This window comes from Canis aureus, chromosome 19 (assembly GCF_053574225.1).
Source record: "Canis aureus isolate CA01 chromosome 19, VMU_Caureus_v.1.0, whole genome shotgun sequence".
Classification (NCBI taxonomy): domain Eukaryota; kingdom Metazoa; phylum Chordata; class Mammalia; order Carnivora; family Canidae; genus Canis; species Canis aureus.
The window spans coordinates 49,789,300-49,813,320 of NC_135629.1; the positions used below are offsets into that span (position 1 = coordinate 49,789,300).

Sequence of the window (24,021 nt, forward strand, 5' to 3'; positions counted from 1 at the left end):
CCTCCTCTATGTTGTCTTTCTACTCCTCCCTTCCCCCCTCCAAGCCTGGATAGCAGGCTGTCTTTAAGGGTCATCTCCCATCTCCAGCTCACCCCAGCCCACCTCCTTGGGTGGCCTCAGGTCCCAGTTCAAGTCCGAAGCGCCAAGGGCAGAGGGGACCTGCAAAGTCCAAATCCTGCTTCCACCCAACTTTGGAAGACAGTGTGGGCTACTAGGGATGGAACTCAGGGTCCCCAGGCCAGACCTTTGCTTGGCAGAGAGAATTTGGACAGACACTTGCCACCTGCTGCCCTCTGGGAACAGGGATTCCCACAACCACAGCCCTGGCCCAGGAGAACTGGATCACACTACCTGGGTGGTGATGGAGCTCCATCTCCCTCCCATTTCTGCCCAAGCAGAGCCAAGGTCTTGGCTGGCCCAACCCCCCAGGACATATTCCCACTTTGCCTAGCCCTGCTCCCCTCCTATGCCCAACCCCCTAGGCCTTCCCTTGCTCTGAATGGTTGGACATGTGACTCCATGGCCCTGGTTGTTTGGGCATTTGTGAGGACTTTAATTCACTGAGGGCCTGCTTGGTCAGGATGATTTGAGGGAGGGGGAGGGAGGGCTTAGTCTAATTGTCTCTCAGTTCCCCTCTCCCATCAGGCCCCCACCTCCAGTGTGGAGGCTTCTACCCATTTGGTATATACTGTGTGAGAGATGGTGGAAGGGAGTCTGAAAATACCAACATCACAGAAATGGCTTCATGGTGCTAACCTGGCAGTGGGTGCCCTGCCCAGAAGTGCTAGGGCTGGGGTAACCCCTCAAAACCCTATAGTTCACCCTGTGGTACCCACCTCTATTTCTTGGCATAAAGCAGCTCAACTAGTGCTCCAGTATAAACCAAAATCCAAGTAACAGGTGGGGAGGGTGCGGGTCAGAGTAATATGTGGAGGCTGATGGACGCAGCCAGGATAGAAAAGAGGTTTCCCCCCCCAAAAAAAAGAAAAAGAAAAAAGAGGTTCCCCAGCTCCTCTGGAGCTGTTCCCACTACATCATCCCAAGACCCGGCCTTTCACGCTGATCCATTTGTAAGCATTTATTGAGTGCTGACTGGGTGCCCAGTGCTGGATAGGGAGGGCCAGGGTGCCTGAGGGCCACCTCCATCCTCATGGGGTCTCTTTCAGCTGTACTCTCAGGCCCTGCTCTCTTACCAGGCCTCCAGGCTGGGGCAAGGGTCCAGAGGCAGGTCCTTGGCAAGGTGGATCTTCCCCCAAAATATATCCTCCATAGAGCTTGGGTCCCCACACCCAGGGGAAGGCAGCATCTCCATCCTTCCTGCACCAGTCTCCTCTCTTAGGCCGAAGTGGAAGGACAGAAGGAAGAGGGTGAAGGTCCAGAAGACTTCCCAGCACCTTTGGAACCTGGATTTTTAAAGCAAGGGGGAAAGGAGAAAAATAATAGGGTATGATTCAGTGCTCCCAAAGTAGTTTCAAACTTCAGGACTGTTGGGGCTCTGGCGCCACCTGGGGGCTGCTCCTGGAATAGCACCCTTGTGATACTCCAGGCCAGCCCAGCCCAGCCCAGCCCAGGGTGGGACCCTGACCCGGACACAAAGCGCAATCTCTAACTCTGGCTGGCTGTGCTGCCCCCTTGCGGCCACAGGGCACCGGGGACCCCAGATCTGTTATACCCAAAATGTTACAGGAGGCTGGCCTTTCTGCCAGGATTGTGGTGAAGGCTGCTCCATCCCATCCTCCACGCCTAGGGAAGGGAGCGCTCCTGTTCCCTCCAACTTAGAAAAAAAGAAGATTCTGAGACCATCATCTCTATGTCCCCTCAGCTTCCCCCATCTGCCAGGTAGAATCTTTTGGGGGAATCGGATCTACTCGTGGAGGGACACAATTCTTCTTTTTTTTTTTTTTTTTTTTTTTTTTAAATTTTTATTTATTTATGATAGTCACACACAGAGAGAGCGAGAGAGGCAGAGACATAGGCAGAGGGAGAAGCAGGCTCCATACACCGGGAGCCTGACGTGGGATTCGATCCCCGGTCTCCAGGATCGCGCCCTGAGCCAAAGGCAGGCGCCAAACCGCTGCGCCACCCAGGGATCCCTTTTCTAACAAATATTCACTGCACAGCTGCCAGGGGTGAGGATGGGGTCATCCTGCCCAGTCACCTCCCACAGGAGTTTACACTCTGATGGAGGAGGCTGTATCCACAAAAGGCACCCAAATGGGCAGCAATATGGCCTGGTCAGACCCACTTCCTCTGGGCTGACTTCTGCAAAGACAAAGTTGCTAAAATGATTTGTTTTAAAACCCCACAGGGAGAAAAAAAAAAACCCACGGGGGTATCTCTTGGTGGCTCAGCGGTTTAGCACCTGCCTTCAGCCCAGGGTGTGATCCTAGAGTCTCAGGATCGAGTCCTGAGATGGAGTCCCACGTCGGGCTCCCTGCATGGGGTCTGCTTCTCCCTCTGCCCGTGTCTCTGCCTCTGTGTCTCTCATAAATAAATTAAAGCTTTAAAAAATAAATAAAACTCCACAGGAGCTGAGGCCTTTCACATCTATAGTAACAACTGCTGCCATGTGAGCTCGAGCTACTCAAAGCCTGTATGCAGCCTGCCTGGTCCTTAGCCTTCTCACAGGGCTGGGAGCTAGTTAGAAATGCAGGCAGAATTAGAATCCACATTTGATGAGACAGGAGTGACCCCATGTGGTGGGCCAAGCAGTGTTGGGAGAGCCATTTTGTTTTGTTTTATTTAAGATTTATGTATTCATGAGAGACACAGAGAGAGAGACAGACACAGGCAGAGGGAGAAGCAGGCTCCATGCAGGGAGCCCGACGTGGGACTCGATTCCGGGTCTCCAGGATCAGGCTCTGGGTTGAAGGCAGGGGCCAAACCTCTGAGCCACCTAGGCTGCCCAGGGAGAGCCATTTTAGACCTCAGGGAGGCTTCGGCTAAAGATCTAAGTTTTCGCCCCAGCTGCCCTCCTGAGCTGATCCACACACAGCAAACTCCCCATGTTCCTCCTCCATCCTGTTCCTCTCCATCCTGAGTGCCAGGACTCTCTCCCTCCTTGCTGCCAAGGCCACTTCTGGCTGGAGGACTAGTGCACTGCCTTCCAACACTCCTATCTGTCCCCACAGTCAGCCTTGATCTAACATGCTTTAACACACAGACTTGGTCTTGCCTCTTCTGTGGCTCTCTAGTATACCCAAGTCCAAGACCTATAGGCCCTTCCACTGTCCCACAAATATCTGACACCTCCCTCTCTACCACATATATACACACACATATTATCCCAGATACACTGCACTTCACTATGTTCCTGAATGAGCCCCAGTGCCTGGGCCATACTTCTAGCACTCCATCAAACTGAATTAGATTCCCAGAAGTCCTTCCTCCAGGAAGCCCTCCTGGACCCCTTCATCTGGATCAGGTGCTTGCCACAGACTCCCTCATTCAGCACTCATCACACTGTTTTAATTGCCGTTCTCCCTTCTACCTTTTTCCATTGCTGGTACAGCCCAGTGCTTGGCACAAAACAGTCACACATGCTACTTGGCATATGAGGGAACAAATGAGGAGCGTGAGGAACCTGGGGTTCAGAGATACTGAGAACTTTTCTCAGGCTACACAGCTCCTAAGTGCCAAACAGGACTGGAGCCCCTGCCGTACCTAACCGCAGATCCCGTCACGAGTCCCCGCGCTTTCTCTGTGGGCCCAGAGAGGTCCCCTGCCCAAGGCCACAAATTAATCCCAGCCCCACCTTACTCACCCTGGGCAACCCTTGTAGAATATCCTTCTAAATTTTCCACCCTATCTCCCCCCCAACCCTCTAAAGTGGGCACTGGGGTTAATCCCACTTCACAAGGGCCCTGAGGGCTGAGCCACAAGCCTAGGGTAGCCCCCCTCCACACCAGGTCCCCCAGCCACCTGCGCAGGCTGCTGCTCCTCCTGCTGCTGCTGCTGGTCCCGCTGCTCCTGTTCCTGCTCCTGCTCCTCCACGGCGATGCCCTGAGTCCTGCATTCTTGCCTTGTCAGGCCGGGACACCCTCTTGCCAGCGGAGTTGCGGGTGGTGTAGCTGTAGACAGAGGTGTAGCCCTGGCCAGTGAGTGGGCAGAAACGGCGAGTGTGGGCACGCTCGCGCGTGGCACCGCACTGGGGGCACACGTAGTCACGAAGGATGGGACACAGCACCCGGCCCGCCTCATCCTTGAGCACGTGGGACTGGTAGATGGCCCGAGACTCGCCGTTGTGTTTGCAGAAAGAGCACAGGCGTTCAGGAGCTGGTGAAGATTCCGGGCTGGGCCTCTGACCCCCTGGTCCTGGAGCTGGCTGTGGCTGGGGGTCCAGCCTGGTTTTGGACTCCTCTTCCCCACGCAGTGCCCCCACCAGGCGTGCCAAACCCAGGTAATCTGTCCACAGGTCGAAGGTTCCCATAGCTGGGCAGTGTATGCCAGGCAGAGAGGCAGAGAGAATAACCCTGCCTGCCCAAAGCTCGTCTTTCTACCCCTTCCTCTGCCCCTCCCTCCCTTCCCCTCTCTGGAGCCTAGGAGTCTAGGCTGTCAGTTCTCTCCTTATACCTCCAAGGGGGTGTGAAGGGGGAGGAGCAGGCTGGGGGAGGTTTCTTATTGTCACAGGGGGGCTTGCTGCCTCTCCTCCATAAATGCACCTGCGGGGGGGGGGGTTTGCATGGTCTGTGGGGGGGGGGGTTTGCATGGTCTGTGGGTGGGCTAGGGCCAATGGGGGGGTGAAAGGGCACAGGCTGCAGGGGGCACCCACAACTGGGAGGCATCCCGCCAGAGGGCATTGGGAGGGCTACCCCTGCCTACCCCTCCTTGGAGGAGTTCTGGGAGGCTTGCCACTCCTGCCCCACAGGGTGATGGGTGGGGGTGTGGAAGCCCCACCCCAAACACTAGTATTGATGTACTCAGTAACTTAGTAACTTCTTTCTTCCTTCCCTTGGCCTGGGGGAGGAGTCAGGTGCCCCTGGGCTCTTTGCGGAATGGGTGAGCTGCTGATGCTCCAGTTGTCTCTGGAAAGGGGGATGGTGCCTGGCTCATGGGGGGGAAGGGACATGGATTAAGGCTCCTAGCTCAGGTCTCCCTCAGGTAGCTTTCACACCCATTATCTCAGTGGAACCCCCATTTAATGGATGAACTCACTGAGGTAGAAGGCCTCCTACCCATACTTACCCACAAACACAAAAGCCTGTCTCCCCCACCCAGTTACTGTAGCTCCCAAGGCTAGGTGCTGACCTGACTGTGTGTAGGGGGGGAACGACAGAAGGTGAGACAAAGCATTATGGGGGTAGCAGAGGTCTGCAGGTTAGGCTAATGGGGGGGGACCCCCAGCACTCAGCAGTGCCTCAATCCCATCCCCTCAAATGAAACCTCCAGGAGTTACCCAGGTGGGGCAGAGACTGGCAGATGGAGGATCAGCCCGCACCAAGGCGCTGAGTGGGCAGTCGAGGGTAAAGCAGGGGTCTGCGGGTGCTGGGCAAGGAGAGGGAGAAAAGCTGGGCCCAGGACTTGGACATGGAGAAGAGGAGCTATGCTGACTGCCCACCCCATTCATTCATTCATTCATTCATTCATTCAAGAAACCTTTACTAAGCCCTCTGGGAACAGGGATCACCATTTCCTCGGAAAGGTTTTTCAGGTGCCCAGCCCTGAGCCAGTGATCTGTACCCCCAAGTCATCCCTGCCACCCAAGGATTTATTCCCCAAATAAGGCGCATGTGCATCAGGATCCCAGATGCCAGCTCTCCCCAAGGGGTGAGAGGCTGAAGTCCGGCATTGTGTGAGTGGGTCTTGTCCCCTAGCCGATTCCCCTCAGGCTATGTCTGGCCCAGCCACAGTGACATTCATCCCTCGGTGGGTCTGGCCTCCGTCCTCACAACCCACCGACAACAATGAATGTTGATTGTGACCTTCGCTGTGGCCTAATGGAGAGGAAGCTCAGGTCGGATCTGGGAGATACCCTGGCCTCCCAGATCTGGAACGTAGGGGTCCTGATGGGTGGATGGCAGTTCCAGGCCTCGGGGTCCACTCAACGGTCGATGGTTTGCCTGAGCTGCCCAAACTCACCGACAGGTTGAATGTTCCCCCAAACCCTTGGCAACTTCTCCAGGGGCCAGGACTGGGGGTGGGGTGGGGATAGGGGGCAGAAAACACGGATATCCTGGGGGAGGAGAGAGAAGGGAGGGAGGGAGGGCCCTATTGACTCAGTAAGTCAGCAAACAGGACCTGTCTGCTCCAGGACCTGGAAAAAGCACAAGATAAATATAAATAATAATAATAACTGCAGATATTTATGTAGCTTTTGCTACACAGATGTAGACCAGTACTGGGCGCTGGGCTTGCTTCTTGACACATTTGCTCAAGTCCTCTTCAAAAGGGCCCTAGAAGGTGCAGATTACTCCTATTTGTCAGTTTGGGAGTCCAGGCCAAAGGGCACGCTAGAGAGAGGCAGAGGAGGGATTCCTCGTGGCCCCAAGACGTCTGGCTGCCAGGCGGTTATTGCCCCCAGGGACACTGATGCAACAAAGAGATAAACAAGTCATTTTAATACAATGTAATACCTTCCGTGAGCTTCACCGTGTTCCGGCAGGATTGTTTATGAATCACAACAACCCCGGGGGTTGTTCTCCTTTGCAAATGCGGGGCCAGCTGTGGGGCCATGGCCAGGCCCACCCCAGGTCCACTCGCCCATGGAGGGGATGAGTCCAAAGGACTAGAGGGGGCACGCCCTGGCCGCCGGGAGCGCCTCGACTTCTGAATTCAGGCCCTTCTGAGGTGAGTGCCCCCGCACACGCGGGGCTGCCCCCTTGATGTGGGGGTGCAGGGTTGCTCACCTTGGGGCTTCAAAACAGGCAGCGGTCAAAACCCTGCTCCAACTCCGACTATGCCAAGGTGCTGCCCCTCCCCATTCCCTTACCTGTAAAACGGGGGAGGGGGGCCAGTCCGTCCTCCAAGGGCCCGCCGATTTGGACGCCCATCCCCCTGGACTCCACTCCCCCGCCCCGACGCAGTCTCAGGATAAGGCCGCCCCCAACCTGGGCCTGGGGACCTCCGGGGACTGCCTGGGGAGGGGCTTTCGCATTGCCAGTCCCTTTCCACTTCACTGAGGAATATCGAGCCCTAGAAGAACCCCCTGGAGTAACCCTGAAGCGGATCAGGCATCCCAAGCGTGCTGAGCTTAAGTGAACCCCAGAACGCCGCCTGGCGGCGGCGGACTGAACCAGCCCAACTCTCCAGGCCTGGACCACGAGACCCGCCCTTGGAGAGCCACTGACCCAGGCCCCTCCTTAAAACCTGCCCCTGAACCCGCACCCACAGGTGGCCCGTTCTGAGGACCCTCCTCTGAAGCCCGCCCCGAAACTCAACCTTATAAAACCGCCCTCTGAGCCCATCTTCCAAAAGCCCAGCTCCCCTAAAGCCTGCCCCCAGGCCTCCTAGCCTTAGGAGTCCCGGAGGACACTAGGCCCCGCCCCTCAGGACCCAGCTCTAAAGCTGGCCTGCCCAGACCCCCCACCAGACCCACGTCCCTACAGAGGCCCCAGGGCCACTCCCATGAAGCCCAAGCCCCCTAAGGTCTGCTACGACAGGACCTGTCCCCAAGTCGGAACCCCTGGAGCCAGACCCCTGAAAACACTTGCCCCCCGTGGAATTCCCCTAGCTCAAGCCCCTTCCCTAGAGCCCATTCTCTTCCCCTGGGTAGGGGTCCAGCCAGGTTCCCACACTTCCCCAGAGTTCAGGGTTGGCAGCGCTCCCCCATCGACCATCAACCCTGCCAAAGGGCCCCATTCAGGGATGGGGTGAGGGTTCCCCTTTGCCAGGCTTAGGAGATGTAGGTCCTTCTAAGGGAGCATGTGGGGTCTCCTGCCTTGAAGATCAAAGTCCTAAAGAGCAGAATGCCTAGAACTCTTGGGGAGAAGGGAGATTTGGGAGGGCAGGGTTATAATAATAATGCTTTACATACATCCCTCTATTATCAGGACACCCATGTAATCGAGGATAGTGAGGCTCTGAGAGTTTGGAACAGAACTCACCCAGGTTCCTCAAAAGCTTTGCTTGTGATGACTGTGGCGCTAGAATGAGGGGTCATCAGGCATGAGGTACTGGCCACATTGGTGGGGGACTCCTCCAGATACACTTTTCCTCCTGCGCCTCCTCTCTGTCTTGCTTCCTTGAGGGCTCTGACCTTGACCTCAAGACAAGGGAAGGACCATCAGAAGGTGCCTGGTCTGGAGGGTCAGGGCTGGGACAGGAAGGGGAGTTTTCCAGCTTAAGGACGGGGTGGGAGAAACCTATGGCGTAGGGTCTGCCGGTCTCCCGTTGTCTGTGGTGGTCGGTGCAGGCTCCTGCCCTTGCCCTTGGTGTCTGTCTGGGTCTGACTGTCCCTCATGGCAGTATTTGTCTGGGTCTCCGGCTCTGAGTGTGCTCCTGTTTCTGGCTGTCTGGGTCTGCCTTCGTGTGTCTGCCTCTTTACACCTGATATGTGTCTGTAGCCTGTCCCCTCCATGTCTAGGGCTGGCCCTTGGCGAGGGGTGGCCTCTGCTCTGTCTGCATCTCACTGTCCGGACTTGGGGCCCTTGGGGAGGTGGGAGGGGGATGCTGACCGTTCTTCCCATCAAGCATCCTACTCGCCTTCTGGAGCGCCAACTGGGCTTCCATCTGACTTTGAAGCCCAGCACAGTGGAGATGAGCCGTCTCCTCCTACCCCCAACCCCAGGCCTTGGTGCAAGGAAGGGGCACTCTTCAGAGCCTTTTAGGCCTAGTCTGCCTCTTCCTGGTCCTTAGTCCTGGCACAGCCCCCCTTCCCCCCGCCCCCCACATACACACTCTGTCACATCCCAGCTGGGAGGATTTGTCTAGGCAGGGGGTTGGGAGTGATGGGGTAAGGGGAGCCATCCAGAAGCCACACTGACCCACCCCACCCCCACCCCCACCCTCATCCTGAGCTCCAGGAAGGCAAGGCAGCTGGCATGGGTCTGGGGGTCAGAGCTGGAGGCGAGAGGTCCCAGTGGAGCCAGATGGGGAGACGATGGATGGAGGCAGCTCTGCTGTCAAGTTGAAGAACAGGGGGCAGGGGCATGAGGTGAGAGACACAGAGCTTCCAGAGGGTGTCTGGCAGCCTTGGTGTCCCTGTATATATGTCCATGCATGTGTTCCTGCTGGCATGCCCCTGTATATGTGTCTCCGTATGTGTGTGTCCCCTTGTGTGTGCCCTTGTGTGTGTGGACAGACAGTGGGGGGGCATGCAGGAGGAGCTGGTCAGGGCCTGGCAGATAAAGAGACCATTATGGAGTGAGCAGCAGAAGTACACTTGGGGGTCCCCAAGTGGGGTCCCCAAGTGGGGTCCCATTGATGGTCCAGGCTGTGTAGGAGAGGGGATTCCTCATTCCCCTGATACTTCCATGGCCTCTCAGGTTCCTACCTGCCCTCCCCTTGTGATCTTCCTGGCTTCCTCTCCAGCTGCCTGGCCTTTCAGGTGGGGTCTTCAGCCAAAGGATTCATCTGTCCCACCAAGACCTGGGGGCCCCCGGTGGGTGGGAGCCTGAGCTTCTGTCCCAGGGCCGCCAGCCATGGGGCCAGGGGTGGGGGAGGCAAGAAGTCTCTGGCTTCTCTAGGGCTTGTGGAGAGGCCTAGGGCAGGTTGATGGGAAATTCAGACATTTCTGCTGAGGTTCATGGTGCAAGGTGACCCTGGGTCTAGGTCAGGGTGGCCTCCATCTGCCAGCAGCTACCGATGGACCTATTACCAGAGGGGCTGCAGTGGATGTGGGTTCCAAGCTACTCTGGTGGGCTATTTTGGGGGGTTCTGTGGGTGTGTGCTATAGCGGGTGCCTGTCTCTATGCCAGTGGTGTCTTGGTGTTGGCACATGTGTCGGCACTCCCGTGGGCTTCTGTTTGTGTGTGGATGTCAGTGTGACTGTGGGTGTGTGTCAGGCTAATTGTGGGTAATTGCAGGTCGACGTGTGAGCCAAGGTGTGTGGGTGTCTGGCGTCTGTCAGTGTCACTGTGGGTGAGTGTAGTCTGTGTTATCTGATTACGGTGCCCCCCATTCCTCTCACTAAAATGTCAGCTCCAGGAGAGCAGGGATTTTGATCTCTTGCATCCCCAGTGCTAAGAACAGTGCCCCAGCACATAACAGATGCTCAATAAACAAGTGGTAGATTCATAGCCATCCAGGTGACTATGGATTTCTGCCCCTGTGTCATTTTCTTGTGGGTCTGTGTGCCATTGTGCATATGTTATTCCACCTGTCTGTGTGTAGGTAGGATTGGAGGTGTCCAAGTGTATAATCAAGTGTCAGGGTGACAACAGGTATACGTACTGTTGGAGTGTTCATATCTGTTTGTGGGTGACTGTGTCATAATGGGTGTCTAAGAGGTCAGTTTTACCACGGACCAAAAATGTGTCCGCAATTGCAGCTGTGTTATGGGCGGTCTGTATGCCACGATTACGATGACCTGAGGTCAGTATCTATATAGGTCTTGTACCTACCATCTCTGTGTACGTGTGTCCAGTTGCCTGGGTGGCTGTGGTGACTGTAGGGCCTTGCTTGGGCAGGCGCGTGGATGCCAGTTCTTGTGGATAATGGTATCTATTTGTACCCATGGCTGGGCCTTTAATATATTTGTGGTAGTTGTGGTTACTTTGGGTGCCTGTGCAACAGTGAGTGTTCTGTTTGTGCAGTAGAGAGCTATGTGTGTGTCAGTGTTACATGCAAAGCTGTGTCCACGCTGTGGCCACCATCAGTGGTGGCTGGCTTTTTCAGTGTAGCAATGTTTTCCAGCTGTCAGCCCTGGATGTCCTCATCATTATGGGTGATGCGTGTGCCCACGTGGCAGTATTATTGTGAGTGACTGTGTGAGTGTATGAGCATTCCTGCAGGTGATGTAATCATGGGGATGATATCTGTCCACGTATAAAGTGTGGACTGGGAGACTGTCCGGGATTTGGAAATATCTAACTATGGCTCTGCAAATGTCTCTGTGAGTAGTCCAGGGCAGTGGGAAACGGGTGGGAAAGGAGATGGGGGGAACTGAAATGCACGGGGGTGCGGCGGAGGGGGCATTTCCCAGCTCCTATCAGCCAATGAAAGATCTTCATCCCCCCCCACCCTCAGCATGCCCTCCAGGGTAAGTCCCTGTGAAAGGGGTCCTGTCGCTTTAAAAGGGCTCCCCAGCAATGGGGATTCTGGGCCATTTTTCCCTTCTATGGCCAGTTTTGGAGGGCGTGTTCCTGTTAGCAAACCTTGGCCCCCCGTAAATACCCTGCAGCCGCCGCCGGTAATGACAGGCCGGCGGGGAGCCCGCGGAGCGCGCCGGGGCTCCTGCAGGCGGCGCCGCCGCGGCCCCGGGGCCACGGCCACAGCCAGGCCCGAGCCGGGCCCCGCCGGGATCGACCTCCGCAGGGCTCGCGCAGGCCCGCGCGCCCGTGAACTTGGCCGGGGGCGCCTTCCCGAACGCGCGCGCCGGGCCGGAGCCTCTCCCAGCCCTGGATGCCCGAGCCCCCACCCGCTCGGGCCCCCAAGAACAAAGCTCGCCGCCGCCGGGCCTTGGGGCCTCCCGGTGGTCAGGTGTCGGGCGGCCTGTGCTCCGCTGCCCCTGCGCCCCCCATCGTGCGTCCCCGCCCCGCGGGGGCACCGCGGCCCGCCGTCCCCCACCCCCACCCCCCCGAGGCGCAGGCTCGGGGACTTGAGGGCCTGTCCTGTCTGGGGGGGTCTGGCCTTCCCGGCGCCCCTTCTCCGGGAGGACGAGACGCAGAGATGCCGCTGGGCCCTCCCCGCCCCCCTTCTCCAGCCTCCGCAACAATGGAGGGCCGGGCCGCAGAGGCCGGGGCGCCGACCCCCGGCCGCGAGCAGGTGCGCGAGGGGGCCGCAGCCGGGTCCCGCCGCCGCCCCGCCCCGCCGCGCCCCCTCCCCGCGGGCGGCGCCCCCGCCTGCCCGGCGCCCGCGCTCACCTCGTTTCGGGCCGCCGCCGCGTTGCCCCTCTTCTTTCCAAACCAGCCCGGAAAAGCCCCGAGTCGAGGCGCCTGCACGGGAAATTGCATTTCGGCGGCTTCGGGGCTGGGCGGGGGCCCCCCAGGCCGCGGGCCGGGGGAGGGGGCCGCGGGGCTCCGGCGCCGGCTCGAACCCGCGGCCGCCGCCTCCCGCCCGCCCGCCCGCCTGTCTGTCTCGGTGACGTGCCCGCGCTCCCCGCCGCCGCCGCCCCCTCCCTCCTCCCCGCGCCGTGCCGGGCGGTGGGTCCGGCGGCGGCCGCGTGTGCCCCGGGGCCTCCCGCCAGGCGCCCCGGGACGCACGCGGGGATGCCCACGGGGCGTGAGGACGCAGCTCCCGGGGCCCGCGCGGGGGACACGGGGGCGCGAGCGGGCACACGCAGGGACCCAGACGCACGTAGACCTCAAAGGCGCGCGGGGAGCACAGGCGCACAAAGGCACGCGGACCACAAACACAGGGAAGGGTGTGCAAAGGGTTTCCAGGCACATACCCACGGGAGGGGATGTCGGGACACGTTGGGACACTGGGGTACCGGCCACGCGAGGGTGTCCATAAAACCGAGCTACACACATACACCCAGGGAGCACACAGACGCATGCAGAATACAGACACATCACTTCCACAGGACAGGAGGATCGGGATCGTCCTCAGAACTGAAATATGCCTAGAGGGGAGTCCGGGGCACACACACAAGATACTGACAGGCACGTACACAGACTTCACCTCGCAGGCACGGCCACAGAACACACCCCCACACAAGAACACACACAAGATACGCAGATGGACGGAAATACACAGAGAACCGACAAACCTCCCCACCCACCGGGTGCACGGTCATGGGAACACCCGGACACATGGAGCTATACATAGAATAGAAAAACGCCGGGCACACACTCTCAGGGCCACACAGACACACAAAGTTCACAGACACACAAATATGTGTACAATTATTCCTGTACAAAGGGCAGAGGCACGCTAGAATTCATAGAACAGACACTCAAACCCACAGATCCCCCCCCCCCCCACCCAGGGCGCCAGGCAGGGCCACAGGGTTCTATAAGGACACGGGAAATACAGGGACACTTGGGGACACGTGTACCTGTGACCATCTGTCATAGGCACACACACAAGCCAGACACACAGGCCACATACAGGAGGTAGACTGAGAAGTTGTACACAGGTCGGGCTCCCCTGATCTCCTGGATATGCTTACACGGAGCCCCCCCCCCCATTCCCTTACACACACACACACACACACACACCACAGGCATGCCCAGCAGGAAACGGACATTTGCAAGATCCCCCAGGGATCTCTCTGGGGACCCCACCAATTCCCCAACACGTACATAGTCCCTGTCCCTGTCTGCTGTGGCCGAGGTGGCTGGTGGCTGGTGGAAGGAGGTCACCTCAGGGCAGACTGTGGAGCCAGGTGGCCTCCCATTGGCCAGGGCTGAGCTGACAGATTTCTCATTCTGTTTATTTATCCATCCCCCATCCCAGACTGACAGGGGGCCGAGAAACCTTCCTACACCCCACTCAGACCCAGGCTTTAACCCTTGTCGAGCCATGGCCCGGCTCCACCTGGCCCTGCCCCTCCCCATCCGCTCTCTCACCACAGCCCTGCCTGGGTTGCCCCTGGACAGGTCCACTTGCCCATACCTGGCCCCCTTCCTCAGAGAAAGCCAAGCTCTAGCTGGCCCAGGCAGGCGGATGTCCCTAGGACACCCCCACCCCCACCCCGCCCCCGCAAAAAGAAGCTGCTAGGATTCAGCCCTGCTCTATCCCCAACTCCCCCTAAATGGCTGGTAATTCCTGGAGAGAGAGGGCAAGCAAGGAAGAGGACGGGAGGAAACAGTAATTGGGCCGTTGTGGGTGGAGTCATCTCCCTTGCCCACGCCTCCCCTAACTGAAAACCGGGAGAGGGTCGCTCTGGAATAAACAACATTCATTTCATTCATTCATTCATTCATTCATTCGTGCATTGACAATCATCTCAGACTCTCCCCCGCAAGCCCACGAAGTGACTGTTGTCCTTTTTACAGACGGGCAAGTGAGGCCCAGAGAGGGTCTGCCCCTTGCGCCAGATGGCATAGCCTGGAGCCTGCAGAGCTGGAATTCTGTGCGAGGCCTTTCCCCTCCTCCTTCCTGCCGGGATTGGCCTGAAGAAGCGCTCCAACGACCTCCGGCCCGCCGAGCTTTCCCCAGGCCACCAGCAGGGGGCAGCAGACTCCAGAGCCCTCCTCTGCGAGGGCGGGCTGGGAGCTCCGCTCGGGAGGCCTCCCACACCCCCTGCTTCTCCGCAGCTGGGGGCTCCGCCTGCACCCCCCAGGCTGGAACCTCCACTGCCAAAATGCAGAGGCCCCAGAAGCAAGGAGCTCTTCTTAAATAGAAGCCCCCAAATCGAGGTCCCCACTAATGCCTCACTTACACGTGGTCCCTCTTAATGGCTAACTCTTCGCCTTCTTGCTGCAACACGTTTGTTGGGCCCGCAGCCTCTGCATTCCTGAACTGGGTCAGACTCAGAGAGGGTTCCTGGAGCCAAGTCCAGTGGTCAGTACCCCCCCTTCCCCACTTCCTCCCCCCTCCCCTCCCCAGAGTCCTCTGAATATCCCCTAGAGCCCAGCACAGGATGGGAGAGGCAGTGGGGGAAGCCCCAGTGCCCCAACCGCCTGGTTCCTCTGGGCGTGGGAACTGCCCTCCCCACCCCATCCCCCAGCCCCCAGTTCCTGGGGCCCCTGCCAGTGCTGACTCATAGGGGACCCATGGCTGTGACTCAGCAGCTGCTTTTCTTGAACCTCTCCCTGAGAGACTTCCCACCCCATGTCACCTTCTGTCCCCTCAAGGGTCTCCTTAGAGACCCAGATGTTGGCCAGGTGGGTGTGTGAGCCAGAAGGCCCTTCTCAGCAACGAGGGCTCAGAGCCCCAACCCCAAGAGGTCCCCAAGGTTGTGGCCACTAGTGCACCAGCCAGGAGTCTTGGGTGCTGGCCGCCTGTGCCCACTTGGGCGTGTAGCTTGCACGCTCAGGAGCCAGCCAAGAGAGAAGCTCCAGAAGGCAAGGCCCAGGCCGTGGGGACACCTTCCTTTGCACTCCAGCAGAGTCTGGACAGGGACAGTCTGGAGGAGGCCCCCAGGTGGGACCTTGCTCCCTCCAACTACAAACCAACTCCTCCAGCCATCTTCTCAGTCCCCGGAAATGGCAGCTCTATCCTTCCAGCTGCTCGGGCCACAACCTTCCCTAACACAGTGCAGCCCATTAATAAATGCAGTTACCTTCCCTCCTAAATGCATCAGACTCCTACCCGTTCTGGGGTCCCCACCAGGTCTCCCCCTGGCCCAGTGCAGTCACTACCTCCCTGCTCTCCTGCTCCAGCTTCACACAGTCCGTTCCACCCCCAGCATCCCGAGGGCGCTGAGAACACGGGAATCAGGTCGTGCCCCTCCTCAGCTCAGAATTCTCCATGGCTCCCTTTGCACTCAGACCAAGCTCACATGCTCCCCACAGCCCTGCATACTCTATCCTGTCCCATCCGGGCCCTCACCTCCTCCACGTCCACTGCTCGCTCTGCTCAGTGGACATGGGTCTCCACTGTTCCTCAAACACCCCAGGCATAGTCCAGTCTCAGGGTTTTTGCACTGGTTGTTGCTCCCTCTGTTAGGGACTCTCTTCCCCCCAGAGAGCCACGAGGCTGCCTCCCTCAGGTCTCTGCAAGATAGCGCCTCCTCGGGCACCTGGGTGGCTCAGTGGTTGAGCGGCTGCCTTTGGCTCAGGTCAGGATCCCAGGGTCCTGGGATCAAGTCCTGCATCAGGGTCTCCGCAGCAAGCCTGCTTCTCTCTCTGCCTATGTCTCTGTAGTCTCTGTATCTCTCATGAATAAATAAAATCTTAAAAAAAAAAAAAAAGCACCTCCTCAGTGACACCTTCCCTGACTGTTTAAAATCACACCCCCCTGCTTCATCCTTCCCTGCCTGTTTAAAATCACACCCCTTGCTTCATCCTTCCCAGCCTGTTTAAAATCACACCCCCTTGCTTCATCCTGCCCTATTTTTTTTTTTTGCATCACCCTATCACCTTTGACCACACTGTATGTTATACTGCATATCTCATTTCTTGTCTGTCGCCTGTACTCACGTGTCCGTTCCTTCAGGGCAGGAAGCTTTGTCTCGATCGTTGTGGCACCCGAGCAGAGCCTCAGACGATATCTGTGGCATCGATGTATTGATAATCACCACGCTCCTGGCGTGCTGGGGAACAATACAGACATGGCACCTCCCTGCCCCTGTCTGGTGGGAGGACAGTCACATAGCTAGCTGACCTAACGAGGAGTCTCCAGTGCTGAGATCTGGAGGCACCAGTGAGTACAGAAGAGGCATGGGGGCCAGCCTGCAGGCCAGGATGCAATCAGGAAAGGCTTCTGGAGGAGGCGGGGCCATGCAGGGCCTTGATGGCCAGTGAGGAGTTTGGATCTAAGTAAGACAGGAAGATTTGGAGGGTTTTTATTTTTAGTTTGGTTTATTGAGGTAGAATTTACAGAGAGTAAAATTCAGCCTTTATACAAACGATGAGCTTTGATAAATAAATATAGCTGTGCAGCCACTGTCTGAATCACGAAAAAGCAGAGTCTTTGGGAGGTTTTAAGAAAGAATATGAGGTCACATGCACCAGGCCATGCACCCTGCCCAGGGTACAAGGTTGGAAGCAGAGGGCCTGTGGGGAGACCAGAGTGGCTGTCCCAGAGAAAGGTCTAGGGAGCGGGGTTGGGAATGGGCAGTGTCAGGAACTGGGGCCGACAGGGCAGAGGGATGGACCAGGTGTGGGGGTGAGGAACCAAGGAGGACAGGTGGGGGCCCACTGGGGCAGGGTGAGTCGGAGGCACCTGTGGGGCACTCCGGAGGAGGTGTTCAGAGAAGGAGTCCTCAGTTACAGTGACCAAAGCTGTGCCTTGGGAGCATAGCCCTTGGGAGGCATTTGACAAAAGCAATTGAAGAGGAGGAGGGACACTAGGAGAAAGCAGGGTCCTGAGGCCAAAGGCAGAAAAGAGCAAAAATGACAAGAGATGGAGGACAGTGATGACTGGGGAAGTTGGTTTGACTGGCCAACCTGGTGTCAGTGGTGTGACCAGGCAGCTGCTGGAGAAGTCCACGAGAGGGAAGGAAACAGGCAGCCAGTCCAGTGGAGCTCTCTCCAGCAGCAGGCTACGGCAAACCACAAATGCAAGCTGCCACATGTGTAACTTTAAAAACTTTTAGTGGCCCCATTAAAAAAAAAAAAAAAGTAAGAGGGAGGGGCACCTGGGCGGCTCAGTTGGTTAAGCATCTTCCTTCAGCTCAGATCATGATCTCAGGGTCCTGGGATCAAGCCCGGCATCCATCCACCAAGCTACCTACTGAGGTGGGGGGCGGAATCTGCTTCTTCTCCCTCTGCCTCCCCCCCCACTGCTCATGCTCTTGCTCTCTCTCTCAAATAAATCTAAAAAAAAAAAAAAAAAGGAACGAGTGAAATGAATGTTAATAATATATTTCATCTACCCCAATACATCCAAAATAGTATAATTTCAACATGTAATCAAATTAAAAACAATGAGATTGTTTACATTCTTTTTTAAGTCATCTCTACGCCCAACATGGGGGTCGAACTCACAACCTTGAGATCAAGAGTCCTGTGCTCTATCAACTGAGCCAGCCCAGGCACCCCTGTTTACATTCTTTAAGAAAAAGCAAAAATCCACACTTAAGACATATCTCAATAGCCCTGTGTGACCAGTGGTAACCTCCCTGGAAGGCTCAGGTCTAGGCAAGACCTGATTTTGCCCACTTATGACTCACCTCTCTCACATTTCCCTAATCCCAGCCCTATCAGATCTTTATTTAAAATGTTGATATTAAAAAATAATAATAAAAAATAAAATGTTGATATTTGGGGGGCACCCGGGTGGCTCAGCCAGTGGAGTGGGTGACTTATGATCTGAAGGTCATGAGTTCAAGCCCCATGTTGGGTGTAGAGATTACTTAGAAATAAAATCTTTTTTAAAATTAAATAAAATATTGATATTTTGTTCGTTTTGGATTTTTTGCATTGATTTTAATTTTGATTTTCAAAAATATTGCACTCAGGGGCTGCCTGGCTGGCTCAGTTGATAGAGCATGCAACTCCTGATCTTGGGATGGTGAGTTCAAGCCCCAAGTTGGTGGTAGAGTTTACTTAAAAAATAGGGACACCTGGGTGGCTCAGTGGTTGAGTGTCTGCTTTTGGCTCAGGTCATGATTCCAGGGTCCTAGGATCAAGTCCCACATCGGGTTCCCCACACGGAGCCTGCTTCTGCCTCTGCCTGTGTCTCTGCTCTCTCTGTGTCTCTCACGAGTAAATAAATAAAATCTTAAAAAAAATAAAATAAAAATAAATAATAATGCTCTAGGGGCACCTGAGTGGCTCAGTCAGTTAAGCATCTACCTTTGGCTCAGGGCATGATCCCAGGGTCTTGGGATTGGCCTGTACAGCAAAGAGCCTGCTTCTCCTCCTCCAGGCTTGTCACTCTGTTTCTCTCTCTCTCTCTCAAGTAAAATCTTAAAAAATATATATTGGGACGCCTGGGTGGCTCAGTGGTTGAGCGTCTGCCTTTGGCTTGGGGCGTGATCCCGGATCCCTGTATTGAGTCCCACATTGGGCTTCCTGAGGGTAGCCTGCTTCCCCGTCTGCCTGTGTCTCTGATGAATAAATAAATAAATCTTAAAAAAAAACATATTGCTCTCAAATCTTATTCAATCTCTGCCACAAAACTTGTACAGAATGTTCACAGCAGCATAATTCATAACAGCTCCAAAGTGCAAACAACCCAAATGTCCATCCACTGATCGATGGACAAAGAATGTGATGTATCCACACCACATACTATTCAGCAATAAAAAGTCATGAAGTGGGATCCCTGGGTGGCACAGTGGTTTGGCGCCTGCCTTTGGCCCAGGGCGCGATCCTGGAGACCCGGGATCGAATCCCACGTTGGGCTCCCGGTGCATGGAGCCTGCTTCTCCCTCTGCCTGTGTCTCTGCCTCTCTCTCTCTCTGTAACTATCATAAATAAATAAAAAAAATTAAAAAAAAAAAAGTCATGAAGTAGTGATACGTGCTCTGACAAGAAAAAGCCATGAAGGCAGTCCCAAGTCACAGTGTATGAGTCCATTCATACAGAAAGTTGATTAGGGGTGCCGGGGGGCTAGGGAGGGTGAAGGGGAAATGGGAAGTGACTGCTGATGGGTACCGGGGTTTCATTTTAGGGGTATGAAAATGTTTTGAAATTGATTGTAGTGGTGGTTGCACAACTCTGTGAATATGCTAAAAACACTGAATTGTATGTATACTTTATTATTTAGTATTATTATTTTTATATTTTTGGTAAAGATTTTATTTATTTATTCACGAGAGAGGCAGACACAGGCAGAGGGAGAACCAGGCACCCTGAGGGGAGCCCGATGCAGGACTTATCCCAGGACCCCAGGATCATGACCTGAGCCGAAGGCAGATGCTCAACCACAGAGCCCCCCAGGGGTTTCCCGAAATGTATACTTTAAACAGGTTAGTTGTATGAATGTGAATTTTATCTGAATAAAGCTGTTATAAAAAATGTTTCAGGGGTGCCTGGCTGGCTCAGTCAGTAGAGCATGTGACTCTTCATCTTGGGGTTTTACCTTCAAGCCCCATGTTGGGTGTAGAGATTAGTTAAAAATAAAATCTTAGGGGCCCCTGGGTGGCTCAGCCAGTTAGGCATCTGCCTTGGGCACAGGTCATGATCCTGGGGTCCTGGAACAGAGCCCCCCATCAGGCTCCCTGCTTAGTGGGGAGGCTGCTTCTCCGTCTCCCTCTGTCTGCTGCTCCTTTGCTTGTGCTCTCTCTCTCTCTCTCTCTCTCCCTTTGCTTGTATTCCCTCTCTCTCTCTCCCCTTTTGTGCTCCTTCTCTCTCTGTTAGATGAACAAATAAAATATTTAAAAGAAAAAGAAAGTCTTAAAAAGTTTCCTCTTGATTCCTGAGTGTTTGGGTGGCCCTGTGGATTCTGGGACACAGCCCTGCAGTGTGCCCCACTCCAGCGCGGGAGCAGCAGGGCCGCCCCTCCCACAGCAAGCTCAAGGACAGCTAAGGTGGGGAGAAGGCCCGCTGCTGGGCAAGAAGGGAGGCCTGGGCAGAGGTGGTAAAGCCAGGGGAGACGTGACCAGATGTGCCCACCGCACCCCGTTTCCTGCCAGAAGCCATGGGCTTCTGAGCGGCAGGTTCCCAAGCACAAAGCCTGAGTCCAAGGGCCCCCTGCCTGCCCTCCTTACCAGACAGCCTGACTCAGTTTGTCCAGTGTGTGCATGTGACCCACTGCAGTCCCCGGAGTGACTCAGGCGGCCTGGAAGCCCCTTCCCGGGGGGACACCAGGCTGCCCACGGTGACTTCTCACAGACATGGCGGAAACAGGCTGTGGCCTCCAGGCCCAGGCACGGTTCCCGGTTCCCGGGGGGAGCCCATCAGGGTCTTGGCCCCACGTCCCACCCTCCGGAGGGCCTAAGGACTGTAGGAGGGGGTGGGGAACTCTTCTCAAAGGGCCTTTGTGGGAGCGGCTGGGGGGGCTGCCGGGGGACCCCGCCCTGGGTGACTCACGCCTCATTGCTGGGCGGTGACTCACGCCCAGGCCCCCCTCTGGCCCGCCTGCAGCAGGTGCTGCCAGCTTGGGCTTCGGGATGGGGGCCTCTGCAGCCGCCTCATGCCATCCTCCCCGGGGCCTGTGACCCGCACCCATTTCCACGGGCACCTGCCCCGCGCCCACCTCCCTGCCCTACAGCGGGAGAGCTCAGACCACTGAGAAAACTCCCCCCCCTTGGTTGGCAGAGCCCCCTGGTACTGAGATGTGCCAGCCGTCGTCTCACTATTGATTCACTGATCCTCAAACCACCCAAGAGGTAGGGAATTCCTGCCGCCTCCTTTAACCAGATGGGGAAACTGAGGCTCCGTGAGATTATGGAGTTTGCCCAAAGACACGGGAGATCGAACCGAGTCGGGGCATACGCAGACCGCTGCCCGGGAGTGTACGTGGGTGACAATCCCCGCTGCCCTGTGCACCAGGGAGGGTCACCGCATCCTGCAAGGTCGCCTCCATTTTACGGATGAGCAAACCGAGGCAAGGGGCACGAAAGCCACAGACCAAGAGAGACAGGCTGGGCCAGGGTTCGAAGCGACCCGCGAGCTGGGGCCCGGCTCGGCCGCTTCCCCACGGGCCTCGGGCACCCACCGGGGGGAGCTGGGACGCCCCCGCCGCCGGGCCCCTCCGGCCGCGGGGGCCGCCAGAAGCCGGGCCGCCCGCCAGGCTGCTGGGCCCGCTGCCCGGCCGCATCACGCCGCCGTGAGTCACCGCGCGCGCCGGCCCCGCCCCCCGCGCTAACAAACAGCGCGTTGCCGGGCAACCGGCGCCGGGCCCCGCCCCGTCCGCACGCGAGATCCGGGTTCGAGCCTCCCGCCGGCTGGACGCCGCGCCGGGCTCTGGCCCCCGCGGCCCCGCCGCGATTAAGGACTCGGATCAGGCGTGCAGTCCTGGTGGGCGCAGACCTGAGGGCGCAGCGACAGCTGTGGTTCCCCGGGGGTCGGGGGACAGAGGGTGCGTCCCCGCAAGCCAGGCGCTTGCCCTGCTCCTCTGGAGGCCGGTGCCAGGGTCAGGGGGTGGCACGGTGTACTCGCTGTGGGGTGAGAAGAGCCCTGTGGAGCCGGGCCAGAGCTGTGGCCCAAGGGGTCGAAACCATTTCTGTAGAGGGTCTTAGGGTGCCTGCTGGGGTGGGGAATCAGGAGCTCCCAAAGGAGCCAACGCTCAGTGGTTACGTTCTGTGTGCCAAGCTGGTCTACACACGTGTGTACCTACCTATATTAACTAACTTAGTGTCCATCATGGCCCTCTGACAGTTCCCAGGTATTATTCCCATTTTGCAGATGAGGAAACAGAGGCGCGGGGAAGGCAAAACTCTTTGCCAGAAGATGCAGAGCTCCAAGTTTGAATCCCAAGCAGGGTGACGTGGGCTCCCCTGCTTCCCTCAGCCAGGTGCATGCCCCACCGTGGCAGTGGTCCTCGCTGGGGGAGTCTGGAGCATAGGTATGGGTGCCAAGTCCACCTTGGAGTTTGGGTAGGACATGCCAGGGTGTGGTGGGGGCTGTGGACAAGACGGCTGAAGCCCTTGCCCTCCCAGGCTCCCTCCCAGACTGCCAGGCTATGTGAGGGAAGGGAGGTTTCCAGAAGCCAGTATCACTCCACTCTGGCTCCCCAGGACCTCATAACAGGTACCAGCAAGCTGCCCACAGGACCCCTAAAGGGTGGGAAAAAGAACAGGTACCAGCCCAGAGCAGGGTGGGCTGGCACACGGGCCTCTCCCTCACCTCCACTGGGAAGTGACCATCTGTCTGGAAAATGATCATCTCTGCCTCATTTAAGAAATATATATATTTTTGTACTCAAACAATTGAATAAATTGCTCAAATAGTTAAGTGGGGAAACAGAAGACTACAGGGTTCCCGGAGAGTCTAAAATCAGAGGGTCATGGTGGGAGGTGAGGAGGACTTCCCGGAAGAGGTAATGCCCTAGGATCTGCAGACTGCTCACGAGTGGGCAGGTGCGCGTGAACGGCTGGGGAGAAGTGGGCATCTGACAAGCAGGGCCTGTGGTCAGCAGAGGTGGGGACCCTGGAGGAACTTTTTGCGGTGTTTGGTAGCAGGAAGATGCGATTCGATTGTCTCTGGCGAAGGGATGGAAGGGGTAAGGCCAGAAGCGAGGAGACCAGGGAGGTGTCTGTTGGAGTAGTTTCAGGCCAGAGACTATGGTTGCCAGATTTAGCAAATAAAAATACAAGAGACCCAGTTCAATTTGATTTTCGGATGTAGAACGATTTCTTTTTTTCTTTTCTTTTTTTAAAGTATAAAGATGTCCCAAGTATTGCGCAGGACATAACTTATACTAAAAAATGATTCCTTGTTTATCTGAAAATCAAATTTAACTGGGCGTCTTGGGTTTTATCTGGCGAGAGTACTTGAAGGTCCCAAGCTTCCCCAGGGGATAGCTAGCGACATGGAGCCAACGCACTTTGAGGCGAACACTATCGTCCCATTTTACGGATTGGTAAACTGAGGCCCAGAGAGGTTTTTTTTTTGTTGTTGTTGTTTGTTTGCTTGCTTGCTTGTTTGCTTGTTGGCCAGCCGTCTCCGTAGTTAGCGAGTGGGCCCCGCCTGGCACCCAGACGCGTGGGCTGCAGTCCCCGCAGCGGGTCGGGGCTGGCACGCCCCCTCCTCCACGCGGCGGGGGGCCGGGCCGGGCCCCTCGGGTTTCTGGCGGCCCCGTCCCGCCGCCGGGATCTGCGCCACCCCCACCCCCGCCTCGCGCCCCTCCTCCCAGGACACCGAGGCAGTGGGAGGGACGGCGGGCGGCCTCAGGGGGGCTCCTCTCCCCGCTGCGGCTCGGCCTCGCCCTCCTCCGGGCCGGGAGGATCCGCCGTCTGCGCCGCCGGCAGGGGGAGGGGGAGGGTTATTTTTACCTCCCTCCAGGCGGCCGGGGCGACAGGAAGTGAGCGCGCGGCCCGCCAGATGTGGGGAGCCAGGCAGCTGGGAGCAGCCACAGCTGGACTGGCGGCCGGCCGGGGTCGGGGGAGGGGAGGCGGGGGGCGCGGAGGGCGGCTCCCGGGCCTCAGGTCCCCCCTTTGTTCCCCGCCGCCCTAGCCTCGCGGCCGAGGCCCCCGAGGCCCCCAATCCCCCCCCATCCTCCGGGTCGTGGCCTCGCGGGGCCCCCATCCGGGCGCCGGTGCCCTCGGGGCTCGCGGGTCCCGGGCGGGGGACCCCGGGTCCCCGCGGAGTGCGGGGCGGGAGGGGGAGACGGCCCCCCGTGGGCCCCGCCTGCCACCGCCATTGTTTACCGGTCGGCTGCCTCCTAGGAAACTTAACCCGCCCGCGGTGATTTTATTTGGGAACTTCGGGCCAGTTGCCATAGCAACCCCCAGTGACGTCAGAGGGGCTGGGGCCCGAAATC

General features: G+C 57.3%; 1 protein-coding gene and 1 long non-coding RNA gene across 3 annotated transcripts; both read right to left on the reverse strand.

Annotated features, from left to right (window-relative positions):
- Positions 1-1,052: 1,052 nt before the first annotated feature.
- On the reverse strand, positions 1,053-12,485 carry NANOS3 (nanos C2HC-type zinc finger 3). The gene is made up of 4 exons (XM_077860852.1): positions 11,961-12,485; positions 8,043-8,200; positions 3,922-4,070; positions 1,053-1,403 (listed from the first exon to the last, which is right to left on the reverse strand). The coding sequence occupies exons 1-4, from the start codon at positions 12,483-12,485 to the stop codon at positions 1,336-1,338; spliced, it is 900 nt and encodes a 299-aa protein (XP_077716978.1). The 3' UTR covers positions 1,053-1,335.
- A 1,278-nt stretch (positions 12,486-13,763) lies between these two features.
- On the reverse strand, positions 13,764-21,261 carry LOC144290453 (uncharacterized). 2 transcript variants are annotated; one of them, XR_013358094.1, is made up of 4 exons: positions 20,306-21,261; positions 17,288-17,465; positions 16,128-16,462; positions 13,764-14,529 (listed from the first exon to the last, which is right to left on the reverse strand). It is a non-coding gene; the product is annotated as an uncharacterized LOC144290453 (long non-coding RNA). The 2 variants fall into 2 exon arrangements; XR_013358095.1 differs by lacking the exon at positions 17,288-17,465 and having other exon boundaries at positions 20,306-21,257.
- Between the last annotated feature and the right edge of the window lie 2,760 nt (positions 21,262-24,021).